Consider the following 19,949-nt stretch of genomic DNA (forward strand, 5'->3'; position numbering starts at 1 on the left):
CCTTGGCCTAAATTAGAAATAAACTTATAATGAAGAAAGTATATTTACAAGCATGGTTATAGGCTATAAACTGTACAAACAAAAAAGAAATAGGCCTAAATTATAAAAAAAACTTTATTAATAAGTCGCCCAAAGAGTTTTGTACTGCACTGTCACAGCACTATAAAAAATCACCTGTTTTCAAAATTTCCCACACGCGTATATAGAAACGCCCGTAGATGTTTTATGTATGAAAAATAAAGCCCGTAATCTCATCTTCACGACAGTATAGGTTGTTAGTAATTTATTCCATCATAACACAACGAAATATGAGTTTGAGTGTGCCAATGACAAATTCGGCTCAATGAGCCTCTGCCATCTCACACTACACTTGCCAAATTCGGCTCATTGAGCCTCTTGCCAGATGTAGGGAAATCAAAATTTATAACTAATCAATATATGATTGGTTTAATGTACTCACCAAATACCCAGACTAATGCATTCAAAACTTTAAGTCTCTATGTATTACAGATTTTGAACTATGTGTACCTAAAGATAAAAAAACAAACTTTCGGAAAAACGCACTTAAAGCTTTGCAGCACACACTCAAAGCCATAAGAATAGTGTGGCCGAAACCTCGGTAGAGTTAGCTTTGTTTATTTATTGTTGTCATAAGAAGCTTTCTAATATACTAAGTATTATACATTTTCTTAATCAGGAAAAAACGGAGATTAATTTTAGACAAAAAACAAAAATTTAATTTTTTAAGACATAAAAGGTTCAGTCTCCCCTTAATGTAAAAATTGTTCCCCAATCATTTAGGCTAGGCCTAACTTACATGTGGAAAATTCCAAGTATGTAAACGTTTTGTGTAAATAAGATTTTTAATGGGCTAGGCGACTACCTACATTCGAGTTGTAAGTTTCAACCTTCTGCTATCTCTCAACACATTTCTTAGCCGCCAAAAACCTAGCATAAGACAGCCAAATTTTAGTTTTATGTTAAGAGATTTTGTCAAATATGCTATAATTGACTATACAGTATAATGGACCGGGACCCTTAAATTTGGCATAGCCTACTCTTACTTCCTCAGAATTGAAATTAGGTTAGGAAAGCAACAAGATAGAACCAAATTGCGAAAGCTCTTTAAAAAATTGTTAGGAAAAGTGCTTATTTTAATAACATGCATTATTTCAAGCTCTTCTTCGGTTTTTTAAAATAGGTTTGGCTTTAAGTTAACTTAAAAATCACATATTAAACGCAGTTTTACTCCTTAGTTACACGGCCTATCCCATGTCATACATTTCAACTAGGTCTAACTCGGAATTTGGTTTATGTATGGACACAGGTTATATTATATAATTTTGTTATATAAGGTAGGTGAAACAAATTATCGCAAAAACTTAGACAAAATAATATAATAAGTTAAAAAATTATCTAAATACCTTCTCTTGCTCGGGCGTCAAAGCAGCTGCCATCTTAAACTTAAACTAAAAACTGTAAAACTGTCGACTGTTGTACTGTACTGTCTGTCTGCATGTATCAGGTTAAAAACACAACTAACGATATAATTGAAAGTAGTGGCTATACATTTGGTAATGTGTATGAACCAATTGGTTTATTTAAATTTATTGGCTTAAAACCCATGAAGTTTATTAAGAACCTTTTACATACAGGGTGAGTTTTAATTGTCCCCCCCCCCAACTTTTTTCTACATTTTTTCAAATATCAATCCCAGACCACTTCCAAACATTGTTGGGTAGTAAGTACTTCATTTTGACAAGGTGGTCATTTCCGGCCGCCATCTTGGATCCGCCATATTGGATGCAAAATTTTTTTTTTAAATGTAAAGGTGGGGTTGTGACCCATTATTTCGAACTACATTTTTACCCTGATTACAATGCCGCAAACCGTTTTTAAAAATCTTGATTCGTTCTACAGTTACGAGGGCTTTTTAAAACTTTATTTTTAGCCCATTTTAACATTGTGCATTTACAAACTAAGACCATAATCCCAAAATAGTGCTAGATAATGATAAGTATACACTACCAGTAATTGTCCACCTATTTTCACTTGGTTTTGACTGATGTATTTTTTTTCGGCCGCCATCTTGGATCCGCCATTTTGAAATGTGATAAATTATTTTAAATATGAAGGGGGTGTTGTGACCCATCATTTTGAACTACTTTTTTAAGCTTAACTCAATGCCGCAATCCATTTTTTGTTATCAAGTTTTGTTGATGAAATATTGAAATTGTTTTGTTAAAAATGTCAATATTTCAAAATCAAAAAAATGAAAATGAAAAACGGATTATGGAATTAAGTTCAACTTAAAAAAGTAGTTCGAAATGATGGGTCACAACACCCCCTTCATATTTAAAATAATTTATCACATTTCAAAATGGCGGATCCAAGATGGCGGCCGAAAAAAATACATCAGTCATAACCAAGTGAAAATAAGTGGACAATTACTGGTAGTGTATACTTATCATTATCTAGCACTATTTTGGGATTATGGTCTTAGTTTGTAAATGCACAATGTTAAAATGGGCTAAAAATAAAGTTTTAAAAAGCCCTCGTAACTTTAGAATGAATCAAGATTTTTAAAAACAGTTTGCGGCATTGTAATCAGGGTAAAAATTTAGTTTGAAATAATGGGTCACAACCCCACCTTTACATTTGAAAAAAAAATTTTGCATCCAATATGGCGGATCCAAGATGGCCGCCGGAAATGACCACCTTGTCAAAATGAAGTACTTACTACCCAACAATGTTTGGAAGTGGTCTGGGATTGATATTTGAAAAAATGTAGAAAAAAGTTGGGGGGGGGGACAATTAAAACTCACCCTGTATTACAAAAATGCATTATATAGCGCAAAACATAAAAAAATACATCAGTACATTCTTAGACATGACTATCTCCAACCATTGACTATGGATAACCCAATCAATGTTCCAACAAAGATTATTCAAAATACACCATGCTTGCGATTACTATTTTAGTCAATATCTCTTCAACGTCATTGACTTCCACTTCCACAATGTTGGGTACCATTTTATGTTGCAGGCAAGAGCCCAGTGACGGCTAAAGGGGGGGGGGGCTTAGTCCCCCCCCCCAGATCCCACGATGACGTTTCCGTGGCCGCGGGAGTCAATGATGATGTCTACGCGTGAAAATTTTGAAACTTCGTAGACACGGCCGCGGGAAATGATCATAATTTTGCCGCGATCGCAAACGGCGACGATGACGTCCGAGGCAGTTAATGTCTGCTTGGTCGTGGAAGATTTTCATCATCCAAAAAATCCAAATTGGCTAGTTAGAATTTTTTGTTGCTGCATTTTCTTTACTTGAAAACACCCCATTACATAAAAATAAAGACAGGGTTTGGTGTAAAATTCAAAAATTTGGTTAAATTAAAAAAAAAAAATTGGCATTGGTATCAAGAGTTGAGAATCGCTACATTGTACTACTTCCTTCGCCACTTCCTAATCCACTTATGTAATCGTCTTAAACAGTTCCCACACTCCGGACTACTGTACTTGAATTTACTACTTCCTTCACCACTTCCTACGTCGCAGACCTGTTTCCCTCCCTTCCCATAGCATTTTAGAACTGTTGATACCTTAATCTAATCGTCAGTTCCCACACTCCCTACTGCTACCGTAGAATGGGGTGAATAGAAACAAAACTTCAATGAATGATTCACATTTTTATAACTTTGTTACAGTATACATTGACTTTATATAAGGAAATTATTTTCCTCCATTATAACCATATCCTATCTACCTGCGAAAAATTATTTCAGCATATTGGTATTACTGCTTCGGATGTTGGATGATGCATGCAAACCTCATTTGAAAATTTTGGGGAATAACATTCTTTTCAAAACTTTCTCTCTAAGTATGAACCTATTAGTATTTATGTTAACGAGAGGTCGTCCAGTGGTCGAAACTCGACCAAAAATATGTAATGTACTCACTTCTCTATTTTCACCCCACACTGTAAATAAAACATGTGATTGGAGTTTCTTCCATTTGTTTTGATTTTCTGTTTATATTTCGTTGTTATTTCGTCACCAGCATGGCAACGCATAAGATCCATGTTAATTTTTTCAAATTTTTAAACTCATTTTTTGTGCTTATCTTTGAGCCTATTTAAATTTATAAAGGGATTCTGCACACCTACATGAAAATTGCTTTCTAACGGTATGCGCAGATTTACCCCACGATGCACACAAGCTGAGAAAAAAGGTTTTAAAGAAACATGCTTGCCTATTAATATATAGATAGATAACCATTTTTTATATTGTCTTAGGTATCTTAAAACCAAGTGTGTTAATAGATTAAGATTGGCCTTTAGAATAAACTATATTTTTTTACTTTATTTTTATTTTAGGTTATGTCATGATTTTGCAAAACACCAGGGTAAATAGAAACACTTTTTTTGGAACCAGTGGTGCAAATAAATGTGGATCTGAAAACCACCCAAAAAAGAAAAAAATTACCAGAGATGAAGATGATTCCACATCAGTCACACTTCTCACTGGAAGAAAGTGACAAAGACTTTGATTTGATGAATTTGATGAAGAAGAACCAGCAAACCTAACTCAAGACATCAGTGAGTCTTCAAAGTTGTCCCTTCATGATCATGTAATTGTCAAAGTGATGGGGAAAAACAAAACTTGCTATCGTTTATATGTTGCAAAAGTTATTGAATTTGACAGGAAGGATAAATAGGAAGATTCATCAAGAAAATTGCGCAAACCAACAAGTTCTGAGGGACAGATTAATAGGCCCTCTTCAAAGTCGATGACGTAGTACGTCGGCTTCCAACTCCCAAGCCGTGTACAACTTGTGTTGTATTTTGAGGAAGATTTGTCTGATTTTACTCTTCATTTAGTTGGTTTCTATGTAAGATTTTGTAACTCTGATTTCACCCATTGTCATTTATGTTCTCCGATTTGTTTGGATAAGGGTTTATGAAAACGATGTTTTTATACTTCGTACTTATAAATAAATGTGTTAATTAACTTTAAATATTTTTATTTACAACAACCTAAGCTAACAAGCATAAATTTCATGTTCCTATTGCCCCTGGTAAGTGGGGAAAAGCAACAATCATCAATTTAACACAGTGTTTCTATTCACCCCAAAGTGCAGGGTGAATAGACACAGCCATATTTTATTTTTTTTCTGCTTAATGATTAAAAAGAAAAGAAAATTGATAACTGGTTTAAGTAAAGAGTCCAAGACCGGAAATATGAGTTAGTGTTGAAAATTTAAAAATTAAAAATATCGTTTTTACAGAAGCTTAAAAGTCAAAAAGTGTTTCTATTCACCCCATTTTACGGTACTGCTCACCTACTACTTCCTTCACTACTTTCTACGTCGTGGACCTGTTTCCCTCCCTTCCCATAGCATTTTTTTTAGGATTGTAGATACCTTAATGTAATCGTCATTAATAGTTCCCACACTCCGGCCAGCTTGCCTTGACTACTTCCTTCACCACTTCCTACGTCGTTAACCTGTTTTCCTCCCTTCCCATAGCATTTTAGGGTTGCAGATACATAATTCTAATCGTTATAAACAGTTCCCAGACTCCGGACAGCACGCCTTAACTACTTCCCTCACCATTTCCTATGTCGCGGACCTGTTTCCCTCCCTTCCCACGGCATTTTAGGTTTGCAGATACCTTAATCTAATCGTCATAAACAGTTCCCACACTCCGGGCTGCTTGCCTTTACTACTTCCTTCACCACTTCCTACGTCGTGGACCTGTTTCCCTCCCTTCCCATAGCATTTTAGGATTGTAGATACCTTAATGTAATCATCATTAATAGTTCCCACACTCCGGCCAGCTTGCCTTTACTACTTCCTTCACCACTTCCTATACGTCATGGACCTTTTCCCACCCTTCCTATAGCATTTTAGGATTGCAGATACATTAATCTAATCATTATAAACAGTTCCCACACTCCGGACAGCACGCCTTGACTACTTCCCTCACCACTTCCGACGTCGCCATAGAAAATATACTAACTAGTATATTTTCTGTGACGTCGCCGACCTGTTTACCTCCCTTCCCACGGCATTTTAGGTTTGCAGATACCTTAATCTAATCGTCATAAACAGTTCCCACACTCCGGACTGCTTGCCTTTACTACTTCCTTCACCACTTCCTGCGTCGTGGACCTGTTTCCCTCCCTTCCCATAGCATTTTAGGATTGTAGATACCTTAATCTAATCCTTACTAGGTGGCGTTCGCAGAGGCATCCACAAAATTGAGCGGAGTCATCAAGGGTTCATATTATATTGTTTTTGTCATACTGCAGTAAAAACAGTCGTTTTAATGAATGCGTTGCGGGTCTAATGTAGCATTTTTACTCTTTAGGGAGTAAAAATCGTTTTTTAGCCTCTATGGAGTAAACATCAGCTGTTGTCAACTCAGTTGGAAATTTCGATTGTAAACAATTGAATATATCGAAAATATGTATTGATTCTTGCTTCGTAATCATTTTAATCTACAGTCTACAGTCTCTTCCCATAGCATTTTAGCATTGCAGACACATTAATTCATTCCCACACTCAACACTGCTCACCTTTTCCTTCACCACACCCTACGTCGTGGACCTGTTTCCCTCTCTTCCCATAGCTTTTTAGGATTGCAGATACATTAATATATTTGCTAAAGACAATTCCCACACTCTGCACTGCTAGCCTTAACTTCCTTCACCATTTCCTACGTCATAGACCTGTTTCCTTCCCCTCTCATAGTATTTTAGGATTGAAGATACATGAATCGTCTGTAGCAGTTAGATTCATCATGAATCTAACTGCTACAGACGGTTCTCACACTATGCTCATACTTTACTACTTCCTAAGCCACTTCCTACGTCGTGGACCTGTTTTCATCACATTCCCATAGCATTTTAGTATTTAAGATACGTTAATCTAATTGCCACAAACATTCCCCACACTCCGCACTGCTAGCCTTTACTACTTCTTTCACCAGTTCCTATGTCGTGGGCATGCTTCCATCCCTTCTCATAGCATTTCAGCATTGCAGATACATTAATCTAACTGCTACAAACGGTTTCCAGTTCCCACACTCCACACTGCATTTTAAGATTGTAGATACCTTAATCTAATTAAATTGTCATACACAGTTCCCACACTCTGGGCAGCTCGCCTTGACAACTTCCTTCACCACTTCCTAAGTCCCGGACCTGTTTTCCTCCCTTCCTATAGCATTTTAGGATTGCAGATCCCTTAATCTATTGGTCATAAACAGATCCCACACTCCGAACAACTCGCCTTTACTACTTCCTTCACCACATCCTACGTCACGGACCTGTTTCCCTCCCTTTCCATAGCATTTTTGGATTGCAGATACCTTAATCTAATCGTCATAAACAGTTCCCACACTCCAGACTGCTCACCCTTACTACTTCCCTCACCACTTCCTACGTCACGGACCTCAAGCTAATGTCGTCATTTGATTACATTTATGATCCATACCGTTTCTGTTCTAATATCTGTGGAATAATGCTATCAGCTATTTCTTTATCTACTGCATTCAAAAGTCAACAGCTGATCATATGTCTTCGTTTATGTGTCAAATACTGCTTCCATAAGGATTACATTGAAACTTTGAGACCCAGTGGGGCGGATCCCTAAAACTTTTTTAACGCCATATAGATGTTGGCACTCACCGGTATGGTCTTTATCCCCATGCAAAATTTGAAAACGATTGATTCAGCCGTCTAGGAGGAGTTTGTATTACGAAATGCATAAGAGTCGAAATATAAGAGCTTCGCTCGCTTCGCTCAATTAACAGTTCCCACACTCCGGACAGCTCGCCTTTACTACTTCCTTCACCACTTCCTACGTCGTGGACCTGTTTTCCTCCCTTCCCATTGCATTATAAGATTGCAGATACCTTAATCTAATCGTCATATACAGTTCCCACACTCCACACTGCTAGCCTTTACTACAATCATAGATAAAAAAAGTCCTGCTACAATGTATCGAGTAATCTTCAGTATAATCTTTGCTCAATAGTAACAACTGAGAACTGATGTTTTTCCTTTTGTACTGTATTTTGTAATTGCTAGTATACTGTAGATAGACTACTTACAAGTCTTTTGTTTACTTTTCCCTTGTTATCCATTCAATTCAACCAACATGGTTACATAGCAACCCATAAGACTAATGTTAAAAAAATGTGACTTTCAGTTTCATCTTTTACGTAATTAGATTTTTGTGGCAGTTCTAAGTGCAGTAAACTCGTTTTTAGGCCAAAAATGAGCTATTTACAAGATTTGAAGAAAATCGTCGGAGCCGTTTTCAAGATATTTCTGGAAGCAAGCAAGCATACATACATACAAGCAAACATTGCTCGTATTTAGAGTATAAGATACTCTAAATTACATATTGGGTTATTTGTCCTTATTTGTTACATATTAACTTTTCAATAACGTTTTTATTTAATATTTACTTATTTTTAAGGAATATAGTCACCCAGTAATTTTAATACATGTTAAATAAAATTATTGTATATCCACAATGTAATAGTTATTGTACATTAGCAGATTTAGAACTCTTTTTCCGCACACAGGCTTATTATGCCTATGGGGAAATAGTTATTTGTGTAACTAGGGGGTCAAAGTGGCACTTTGCTGCACACGAGAGCAATGTTTACGCACGAGGCTGCGGCTCGTGCGGAATGATCTCGAGTGCAACGATGGCCTTTTGCACTCGTGTTACACATTATATTTTTCCTACAGTCACTATAAAGCATATAAATAATTAGTCTTTCAAACACTATACAGCACGTTTTTAGGTCCAGCTGGCAACACAAATGGTGCCCTAGAGAAAGTAGTACCCGCGTTCCGTATCACTCCGCTATTTTTCCCTCGGCAAGAAATGTGCTCCGCGTTTTGAGAATATATTTCCGTACGTTTTTGTAATTTGAAGTGGTTTCCGCGCCTAAAAAAATGCTTTAAAGGTATTTTCTTGTTTATTAAGATTGTAGGAGTGTTTTAAAAACGTTTAAAAGAAAAGTCCAGAAGGTTCAGAAATACCGAAACTATAAACACAAAATGACAGGTTAAATCGTAGTTATAATAGTCAATCAGCTGCTCATAGTATTATTATCTTTAAGTGTTGCCAACCTATTTCCAAGCGTACACGGATTACGTGCATAATAGAACCACGCTGTTTTGTGTGGTTTCGTTGGAATCCTGATGTGCGGCAAAGTATAAACCGTACGGCAAAGTATAAATATGCAGCAATTAGCAGCTTTCTGTACTATAAACAGTACAAGGAAGCCAACTTTGTCGGGTGACTGTAGGAAAAATATATTTCCTTGTTAATATGTATCTGTGTATTGTATTGTTCAATTTCTGGAAATAAATGATTTTACTTTGACTTTGAGAGCGAAAATAAAAATGTCTGGTGATAAAAAAGGAATTTTCCGTTAAAATCACGGAATTTCAGAATAATTATTTACTTAACCCAGATTGAAAAGTGGGTCTGATACTTTGGTAGCATTTCGTTTGCAAGGGTGGTAGTGCTATGGTAGCATACGGTGAGTCAACGACGGCAGAGAGTTGACGAACACTGAGCACACTCTAGCGGCACATTGCGAAACCTTCCTTGGTCAGTCTATATGTAATTCTTTTGTCTCCATCCTACCTTTGATCCATCCTACCCACTAGGAGAGATTAGTTTAAAATAAAAAGTCAAAGAGCATTTAGTTTTTAAACTTTATTTAACTCGTACAAAAAGGTAACAAACAGTATATACATATGAGCACATCATAAAATTTACAGTGCTTGATACCACTGAACTTTCTCTACAGTGGATTCATAGACTCGGCTGGTGTAAAGAGAAAGGCAACGAGCCGAACATAGGAACATCACGGCAAACAGTTTGCGGTGCTCAGAAATATGACTTCGGAGGAAAACTGAAAGAAACGTTTCTTGAAAAATGTTTCTGTTGCACATGACGCAGTTACTGGTGGGGCCATAGTATAACAGTTTTTGCAACTTTAAGGGAAGTTTTTCCAAATTTTCTTTGTCACTGTATCGGTTTTGCTCCTCTATCTTGTATGTGTGAGCATATGTTGCTCGCAATGCTAGTTCAAACAGCGAAGGGACACCAGGACGAGAGAAGGCGTGCGTTAATCCATTAGGTAACACCAGGTGGCGTTGATGTTGGGGGATCGTCAACACCAGGTTGGTCAACTCGGAAATGTCCTCTACACTGCCACCGCAGCTGTAACAGAGACGACTTGGATAAATACCTTAGTTGAATAAATAATTGAAATTTGCTAAAATATATTCTGGAGTATATTAATTGAGTTATAAATAGACTCATGAGAAAAATTGAATCATAAAAATACCAACAAACAAAAGTGTAATACTACTGCATTTTACACCTTTTTTAAACAGCATATAAAATAAAGACAGCATAAAATAGGCACTTTCTGATAATTATTTGACGAGAGAAAAAGAAGGCATACCCGGACATGAGGTGGTGCAAGTCCCCATCATGACCGTAGGTCAGGTGGTAGCTGAGATAGTTGAGGTGAGGGTTGTTGTAGAACGTCAGGTGGCAGTTGCAGACGAAACGGATACTCGGAAGATATAGCAAATTGTTACCATGTATGGACAGGGTCTCTAGGTTGGGCAGATACACCTGTCAGACATTCAAACATTCATACATATTATCTCTGTCATGACCAAAAGTTTGTTTGGTTTTTCAATTTATTGAATTAAATGTTCAATTTACCCTTTACTTACGTCCTTGGCCATTCAAACTTAAGTTGGTTTTTGGCTTTTTTGACCACGAGGGACCCGGCCACAAGGAAGACCCAAACTACCGTGGGGGGGGGGAGGAGACCAGTTGCGGAAAGTGTATAAATTGACCAAGCAGCAGACAGAAAACAATATAGAGGCAACTTGTTGGCGAGGCCAAAAATCAATTTACCTTTTAGCAATGCAAATCTAAATAGTACTTAAACTGATGTGATTAAACAGCTTTAAAAAAATGATTGGATTGGTTGCAATATCACCCCTTCCCATGAGTAATCTCACTGTGATAAGGGAGACATCTGGGAGAAAAATAAAATTGAGAAAGCTAGAATCTGTGTGCTGCCACTAAAGTTCTTTCATCAAACGCTTGATCTTGATTCAAAGTTGACAAACTCACTCATTTAGACTTCTATGAGCTTCGAAAGTGAGTGTGCACAGCTTGGCGTATAGCTGATGTTCAACGTATATGTTTATTATTTTATCATTTATAATCAGCTGTCAATGTATTTTGCTTTCTTCAAGACATGATGTTTCTGTCTTGCATTTGGTTATTTTAAAACAGTTTAGTTGCTTTGACTCATTCAATTTTTACTTACAAAGTCAATCAATCAAAGGTTTATGCTACTTACAGGACATAGTGATAAGGATATTTTATTTAATTTACTTCCTCAATCCTATAAACAAGTATGAACAGTTTTAAAACTAATATTTCTGCATTCATCTGTTAGGACAAGTTCTTATGTGTTTTATTTATTTTTATGCTAAGAATTCAAACCAATTAATGTGCTTTCAATGTTACTCTCTCTGCCGTTTACATCTGTTACCCAAACACCTACTTCCCCATCAAAAACACCAACAAAAATCCCTTTACAACACCATCTAGAATGCGCAGAGAGAGAGGAACTTACACTTAAACGATCCCTCCAGGACTCCAGAGGTAGAGTTTTAAAATCAGGGCCGGTTCTAGGAATTTTTCAGAGTTAAGCAAACACCCGAATCAGCGCCACCTAGAATTCCCCCCCCCCCCCAAACCCCACCGCATATTATATATGCATTTTTCAAGTTCTGTGGTACAAACAGAATAAATGCCTTTGATGTGGTGCTTTGGATACTTAAACTCTGAGCGAAAAAAAACAAAATTAAGTTGTTCACTCGTCAGTAAAGTTGTTTCCAATTCTGAAAAAAAAAACGTTGTGCCCGTTGGCGCCACTTTTTCGTGGCGCCATATGCGACTGTGTAGTTCGCGAATGGGTTAAACCGGCCCTGTTTAAAATCTATATAACGTTTTCCTGACTAGACTCAAAAAAGAAACTTAAATGGTAAGATGTTCAACCTCTGTGGTTATATTTACCAGCTGTTATTTAATTTATTTACTTTTCTTCACCTCAGATGTCATTTTCTTGGATTTGGTTATCATTAAAACCGTTAAATACTTTGACTTGTATTATTTTTACTTAAAAAGACTTATAGAACATCTCATCTAGTGAATTACGACTCGATCAGGAACACCCCTACCTGTGTAAAGTAAACATAGACTTCTTTCTATAATTGCATATTGTGTTTTTCATTACGTTTCGGTTTGTCATCACTCACAATCGGCTGGGGGAGGCTGGTCAGCTGATTGTTGTGAAGGCACAGTTCGGAGAGACTGACACATTGACACACAGACTCGGGCAGAACACGCAGCTGGTTGTCGTTAACGTGCAGCATGTAGAGAGCCTTCAGCCTGCCCAGCTCTGGAACATCAGGCTACAGCTGAGATAACATATGTTGCAACATGTGTGTCAGGTGTCAGGTGATTCCTGCATTCATGTTCACCTACTTGCATCAACCAGTGATTTAGTATGCATCTTCATAATCATTGATTTACGGAATATTTTGTAGAAGAACATACTTTGCAAACTCTTAAAAGTTGTGCAAAGATTTGTACATCAACTCTGTAGAGGTGTACTGAGAAAGATTTGTATATTATTTCTATAAATGCATGCAGAGAAAAGATACAACACAGAATATCAAATGAGCTAAGATTGATTAGAGATCTTGGTAGTTGTAAAAGTTAAATTCTCTGAACTCACACATAAAGTAAACACCAGACACTAATAAGTTTAACAATATATGACAAGATTGGCTTTCTGTAACAACTTACAGTACTTCATATGACTTTAAATACACTTTTTTTATTTCCTCTGTAAAACTTTGTTGAGCTGCTAGCCTGATATAAATGTAGTGGATAATTGATCTCCTAACTATTAGTACTATATTTTATTTGTATTTTTATTCCTCCCATGCAAAGGTATCAGTACTTCACCCAAATATCAATAAAAGAGTGTGTGACTATGATGAGATCTACTTGTGTAATATTTCTTTAGCGTTACTGTTACTGACTAATATGCTAGTTTCTTTTGCCAGGTCCAGGTCCATTGATTTAGAAGCCCAATATACTATAACTTGAACAATATTTGTTAATCTTTAATTTCGCAAGAAGAGCATCACCAAATTTAGCATCAGTGGTAATTTATGAAGCTATTAACCTTGTCAGTTATGACAGTTGAGTCAGTTATGTCAGCAAACTCAATTTAGAACTCTTGCCAGCTGATGTCAAGTGAAATGTCACGGAAGAGCACAAAAGTAACTGTCAAATGTCAGCAAACACGTATATCACATAAAATGCTAGTAAAGGCTTACATGTTTTTAACGAGTTATTTCAAACTAGACGTTTACAACCTGATAGATACATTTACGATTTCCGGCAGTCACCATTAGTTTCAAGTTGAAGTATGAGTGGGTATGAGACAAAATTAGTATAAAATAAAACAAACATATAATTATTGTGTAGATATTAACTTTTATTTAATGAGAGCCAGTGTAGTTTTGTTCATGTACAAATCCAACTACAGCCAGGATAGTGTCAATCCCAATGAGATATTCACTATTGTGTTTGAGAACAATTCATTAAATCAGTATAACTGGAAGGGATTATTTGGTATTATGAAAACAATTGTATTCTAAAATAACTGTTTTGGGGACAGAGTTTTGTGTTTCCTCCTAAAATAATATAACCTGAATTCCTGTATAAAAATGAGTCATTTTAAGGTAATTGGTTTTACAAGTTTTTTTAACTAACAGATTTTAAAATTTAAAATCCTTAATCTTTTTCAAATGCATCCTTCATAAAACAAATATTTAAATTGTATGGTTTCCCTTATTTCTGTATTACAATAGAGCTTTATTACAACTTTTTTTAATATTCTGAAAAGATTTACAGACACATGTTGTGTTTAATGGTGCGAAACAAAAATATGCCACTTTTATTATTACGATAAAAATATATTCAGCTGGAAATGCAGTGCTTGATTTCTAAAATGAACTAAAAACCGGCTATAGCTAATGACTCCCTCCACTTCATTATCCACCATTTCTCTCATTAATTCCTTCCCCTCAAATGACAGTACTGAAATAATTATTCCGTTGTGACACAACAACCAGTAAAGCAACAAACAACGTATTTATTTCTTTAGTAAAAACTGTTAGCACATTTTAGCACTTATTGAAGATAATTTCTGTGGAATTAAGTCTTGTCATTCCACCTGTATTCGAACCATGCACAGCTAAGAACATGGGTGGATTCATGAGGGTAAGAGTTTTCTGACTCCACATTACCTTTAAAACTTGAAGACAATGCTTGGATTCACCATGTATCAACTCTTCCTTATACAGTTTACTCAACACAATTAATTACGACATTTTAAATTTACGATTTATTATTTATTTAGAAGATGTATTTCCAGCTTCAGCTGCCGGGTTTGTGTACTAACTTGTTATGATTTAGGTACTTAATCACCCTAGAACGGGATCAGATTCCAGATGTCCCAGAAATGTTCTGAAAAATGTCCGCATTACTCTATTAAATAAAATAGTTTATATTGTTTACAAAATTGTTAATATTGTTTATGTTCATTGAAAACGTTTATTATAATAATTGTTGTAATTCCTAGACGTTACATAAAACCATTATAGAAAATTGAACCAAAGTCGTAGAAAGGTATTTATACCTTTTGGTAGAGCTTGTAACAGGTTGAAGTCCACAATAAGATGACTGAGTCTTCTCAGGCTGACAATGCTGGATGGCAGGGTTACCAATTTGTTACGGCTCAACTCTATGTAGCACAGGTTTACCAACTTGTCAACGTCAAAAGGGAACTCCTGCATATTGTTGCCAGCCAAATAGAGGTGAGTCAGATTTGTCAATCCAGTCAGCCATTTGGGCTGGAACAAAAAATTATTTTTTAAAATAAAAAGGTTGAACTTTTATTTTAGACAGAGGGAAACAGCTGATATTAATTATCTTATACTAAAAAACTTTTGCAAAACTTATGACAGCTAGCCTGACCTTACTACAGCCTCGTTCACACGGTGCGAGTTTACAAGCTACTCGCCAGCGTGTAAGAATCCGGCGAGTTGGCGAGTGTGCTTGTATTTGTTTACACGGAGCTTGTCCACTCGCCATCTCGCTGACGTGTAGAAAGACGCCGGTGAGTCAGCGAGTGCGCTTGTAGTCGTTCACACGATGCTTTTTCCACTCGCTTGAACCAAATCCTCCGACATCTTTGAATAACACGCGCACAAGCACAAGCAAACAACTGTGTTCACACTGGGCTACTTTACATGCTTACTCGCTCAAAAGCTGGCGAGTTTTCAAAAGTTGGCGTGTAAAGCAGCGGCAGCGTCAACTTTTTCCAGAGCTTTTTTACAAGCAGCTTTTGAGCGAGTACGTCGTTCACACTGAGCTATTTTACTAGCTGCGTGTAAAAAAGCCGGTGAGTAGCTTGTAAACTACCGAATTACTACCGAACTACCGAACGGACCGAATTACACGCAGTTGGTACCAAATGAAAGATATTTACCTGTAGATGTGCAGAGTCCCTTTATAAATTAAAATAGGCTCACAAATAAGCACGAAAAATGAATTTGAAATTTGGAAAAAAATTAACATGGGTATTATGGGTTGCCATGGTGATGACAAAATAACAACAAAATATAGATAGAAAATCAAAACAAATGGAAGACATTCCAATCACATGTTTTATTTACAGCGTGTGAGGTGAAAATAGAGAAGTTTGCACAACACATACTTTTGGTCAAGTTTTCGACCACGGGGCGAGCTCTCGTTATTACTATTTGAAATATTTAAATACCCCCGCCGCAGCAAACCTGCAGACTAAGCGAATTTCCATTTGCCTGATTGGATTTACACTAAAATGTCTCCTTAAAAATATCACTCCCTATTTAAATAGCATTGGTTTAACCATAGATAAAAGGAGTATAGACATATATATGTCTATACTCCTTTTATCTATGGTTTAAAGAGAACTTAGGTTTGCTGCAACAGGGAGAGTAAAAAGGTTTTTTTTGTAAAATATTAATAGTTTAGTAATAAATGAATGCATTTTCCTAATTTTATCAAAATATGTTCACAAACAAGCAAACTACAACAGTTTATTTATTCTCCATAAGAATAACATAAGAATTTTAAATTTACAGTTTTTTGGAATTTTCTCCATAACCATTAGGCGCATAACAACGCTTCAATATACTAAATTATTTGTTTTTTTAAGCTCTACAAATTGGTTAGGAAAGAAATTGCAAAATTTTGTGTTTTTAGGGTCAAAAATGGGAAAACCCAATTTTTACCCCATAAAACCCCCCATAGACCCCTGTTCCCATAGTCCGATCACGCTGGTTCGCAAACTCGTTAAAATAAACTTAGGTTTACACGTTTGTACCAAATTTCATCAAAATCGGATCATTTTTGCTCGAGTTATCGCGCTAACGGACACATATATAAATATATATATATATAAATATATATATATAAAAAATATATACATAAATATTTTGTTACTGCTTGGTTCAAATTAGCTGTCGTCATAAATTTAAACAATTAATAGTGCTGCACCCTGTTGGTAAACCTTATAACTATTTAATGCTATTGAACATCATAGAATCAAATAGTTTAGTTGAAACAGCTGTTAAGATTCTTTAATTCCATTTAAACATGAGTACTCAATAAAGGTTAACATAAGAAACTTCAGAGCCACTGGGGCGGAGTCTTTTTTGGTTTTGACGGATCTGCACCATAGACTAACCAACACAAGTTGACTTCTCATCCCATTGTAAATTTTGAAGCACGTTTTTCGTGTCTAGTTCATGTACGTGACACATGGGCGCTAGTGTCGACGAAACTTTGTTTCTATTATTTTAGGGTTAATTTCTTGATTTGTGCTTTACTGTTTGGTTATATAACTAGGGGACAAGTTATTGTTTATGATTAGATCGTATTATTTGGTTAAACGAGGTTTTAAATGGCTGTAATAACAGGAAACAAATTGTAAACAAAACACGAACTCTACATAAACCGTACAGAACTAACAATAAAATTGTCTTCAGCTGTTCTATAAGGATGAGAAATCCACTAAGGGAGTATATTTTATCTATGTCTGCACTAAACTTCACACAAACCATCCTTGAATAAAGCTTAATAATGCTTGTAAGTTTCATTGCAATCTGTCAAGTGGTTTCGGAGTCCATAGGGTACATACATACTTCCTCTTTTATAGATATAGATTTATTTATATATGTGTCTGTTAGCACGATACCTTGAGCAAAAATTATCACGATATTATTATTATTATTATTATTATTATATTACATGAAACCTTATGAGAAAATTCTAAAAGATTTTAAATTTAAAATTCCCATCCTAATGGAGAATAAGTAAACTGTTGTATTTTGCTTGTTTATAAACATATTTTTATCAAATTTGGAAAATGCATTTATTTCTTACTTAACTATTAACATTTTACATGAAAAAACACTTTTACCCTCCCTGTTGCAGCATTTTAGTGTAAATCTAATCAGGCAAATAGAAATTCGCTTAGTCTGCAGGTTTGCTGCGGCAGGGGTATTATTTGGTTTAACAATGTTTTAAATTACTGAAATAACAAGAAACAAATTGTTGTAAACTAAACACGACTCTATACAGTCTAGTATAATTTAAATAGGGATTAGATCTGAAATGTTTAAGGAAATTTGCTGGGTCTGCGGGTTTGATGCAACGGTCAATTGTTTTTAATTAATTCAAAGTTTAAAATATGGATCATAAAATGTGCACTGCTATCTTGGCCCTTTTATTGTTTCAATTTGTAAAAAATTTCAAAAACCTAATGCAGGAATAAAACATTTTTTTTATTAATCCTATTTAATTTGTGTTAGCTTTGATGGTTTTGGCATTTTTACTTTTAAAAGTAGACAAAATAGCTTAATGATACAGGTAGTTGCAATGCAACAAAAATGTAAGCCGGTGAATTTTCAAAAGAACACTACGAGTAACACTACACATTTTAAACTAATAACTTTAGTTTCAATTAAAATCAGTATAGTATCCCATACATTTTCATTGGGATATCCTACTAATATTATAAATGAGAAAGTTTGGATGTATGGATGTATGTTTGTGACAAGTGAACGCAAAAAATACTGGTCGGATTGGGCTGAAATTTGGCATGATGATAGCTCACATTCCCAATTAACATATAGGCATATTCTTATTTCAAAAATCCTTTCGGGCTCCGCCCCAGTGGGTCTGGAGTTTCCCATGTTAACCTTATGAGAAATGGAATTATTGAATCTGAACAGCTGTTTCAATTAAACAAGTTGGTTCTGTTCTATGATGTTCAATAGCATTAAAGTTACAAGGATTACCAACAGGGTGCAGAACTATTATGTCTTTTACATTTATGACAACAGCTAATTTGCAACCAAAAGGTGAGTGAGCGTAGCGAACGAACTTCAACCTGGAGGCGAGTTAGCGTAGCGAACGAGCTAACCTGAAGGCAAGTGAGCGCAGCGAACGAGCTCCAACCTAAAGGTGAGTGAGCGTAGCGAACGAGCTCCAACCTAAAGGTGAGTGAGCGTAGCAAACAAACTTCAACCAGGACGTGATTGAGCCATGCGAACGAGATAATCTTGAAAATTAAGAAGTTAAACGGGGCAAAGCCCGCGGGTTACAGCTAGTAATTATATAAATAAACAACAGGAAAAATAGTGTATAAATTAAAATATGTACAAGTACATGAAAAATTTTTGGTACGGTATCTATAGTGGAAAATGCTGTAAATACAATTTAAACATTTTATAATAATAGAGAAGATTTTTGTTTCCCATGTATTTAACTCAATTGAAAGTTATAGACTCACCATTGATAGTATGTGATTTTCTCGTAGATAAATTTCCTCCACATGAGTACCATGGTGAAGTAGTTCCTCAGGTAGCGAGGTGTAGTTCCGGTAGCTCCAGTGCAGAATGTACTTGGACTTGACTTCTCCCTCTAAATCTGTACACATAGATGAGAGATCAGAAACAAAACATCTCAGAAAACTCACTGATCTTCCCGAACGTCAGATCTATTCTATTCATCTAACTAACAGTGCAAATCTTAAAATAGCGGTCTGTGTTGGCTCTATTCCACAACCAAAAGTTTAACACGCAAATTCTGAAGGATTATTCTTGTACTTCTCTAAGCTGGGTGATAAAGAAAACACTTTATTGTATGTGGAAATCAGAAACAACAAAGGGCTATTTTAGTGCAAATCAGTGTTAAAATATATTTTAAAATACTGCACGTCCAGCACAAAAAAAGCTTACAGAATATTTTTAAGATAATGGTAAAGATACTTTGGAGTTTTTCAGTTGACTGTACAGCCATATACTAACTTATATAGAATTAGATAATGGTAAAGATAATTTGGAGTTTTTCAGTTGACTGTACAGCCTCAGACTAACATATAGAATATGTAATGGTTTACTCTATAGTCTGTGGTACAGCACACACATTAGTAGGCACAAAATATTAGATACAAATTATCAAGAGAAAACATTTTACTATATTATAATATCCACTGTAGGTCTATAAGTAGGCCTACTGTAGTACTTTGTTGTTGAAAAGTATTTTTACTTGCCTAATTCATTGATGAAGAATTCAAAGTCAATGAGAAGTATCATTATACGTTTGTTTTGATGTTCAAAAATATAACTGTTGTTAAATTCTTTTTATGACAGAGCTTGAGTGAGACAAATCAAACTGAAACAACAATT

General features: G+C 35.6%; 2 protein-coding genes across 2 annotated transcripts in view; both read right to left on the bottom strand.

Annotated features, from left to right (window-relative positions):
* Window positions 1–1,492, bottom strand: part of LOC129002458 (tyrosine-protein phosphatase non-receptor type 9) — a 52,752-nt gene extending 51,260 nt beyond the window's left edge. The window contains exon 1 of the mRNA XM_054430281.1: window positions 1,425–1,492. Within this exon, the coding sequence (XP_054286256.1) occupies window positions 1,425–1,457 (33 nt within the window). The 5' untranslated portion in view covers window positions 1,458–1,492. The remainder of the gene's footprint in view (window positions 1–1,424) is intronic.
* Window positions 1,493–9,732: 8,240 nt separating this feature from the next.
* On the bottom strand, window positions 9,733–19,257 carry LOC129002662 (leucine-rich repeat-containing protein 28-like). Its single transcript, XM_054430638.1, has 5 exons — window positions 19,052–19,257; window positions 14,849–15,062; window positions 12,390–12,532; window positions 10,505–10,680; window positions 9,733–10,257 (listed from the first exon to the last, which is right to left on the bottom strand). The coding sequence occupies exons 1-5, from the start codon at window positions 19,196–19,198 to the stop codon at window positions 9,807–9,809; spliced, it is 1,131 nt and encodes a 376-aa protein (XP_054286613.1). The 5' UTR covers window positions 19,199–19,257; the 3' UTR covers window positions 9,733–9,806.
* Between the last annotated feature and the right edge of the window lie 692 nt (window positions 19,258–19,949).

The sequence above is a fragment of the Macrosteles quadrilineatus genome, unplaced genomic scaffold (assembly GCF_028750875.1).
Source record: "Macrosteles quadrilineatus isolate MER2022 unplaced genomic scaffold, UCM_ALF_1.0 Scaffold_9__3_contigs__length_116548681, whole genome shotgun sequence".
Classification (NCBI taxonomy): domain Eukaryota; kingdom Metazoa; phylum Arthropoda; class Insecta; order Hemiptera; family Cicadellidae; genus Macrosteles; species Macrosteles quadrilineatus.

Bases quoted from the DNA above. Each gene is read 5' to 3' on its own strand.
- LOC129002662 (XM_054430638.1), bottom strand. From the start codon at position 19,198: ATGTGTACAGATTTAGAGGGAGAAGTCAAGTCCAAGTACATTCTGCAC. The intron at 10,681-12,389 runs GTGAGTGATGAC...AATGTCTGACAG, and splicing joins CCAGCCTCCCCCAGCCGATT to GTGTATCTGCCCAACCTAGA. The intron at 10,258-10,504 runs GTATGCCTTCTT...TCTCTGTTACAG, and splicing joins TTGCACCACCTCATGTCCGG to CTGCGGTGGCAGTGTAGAGG.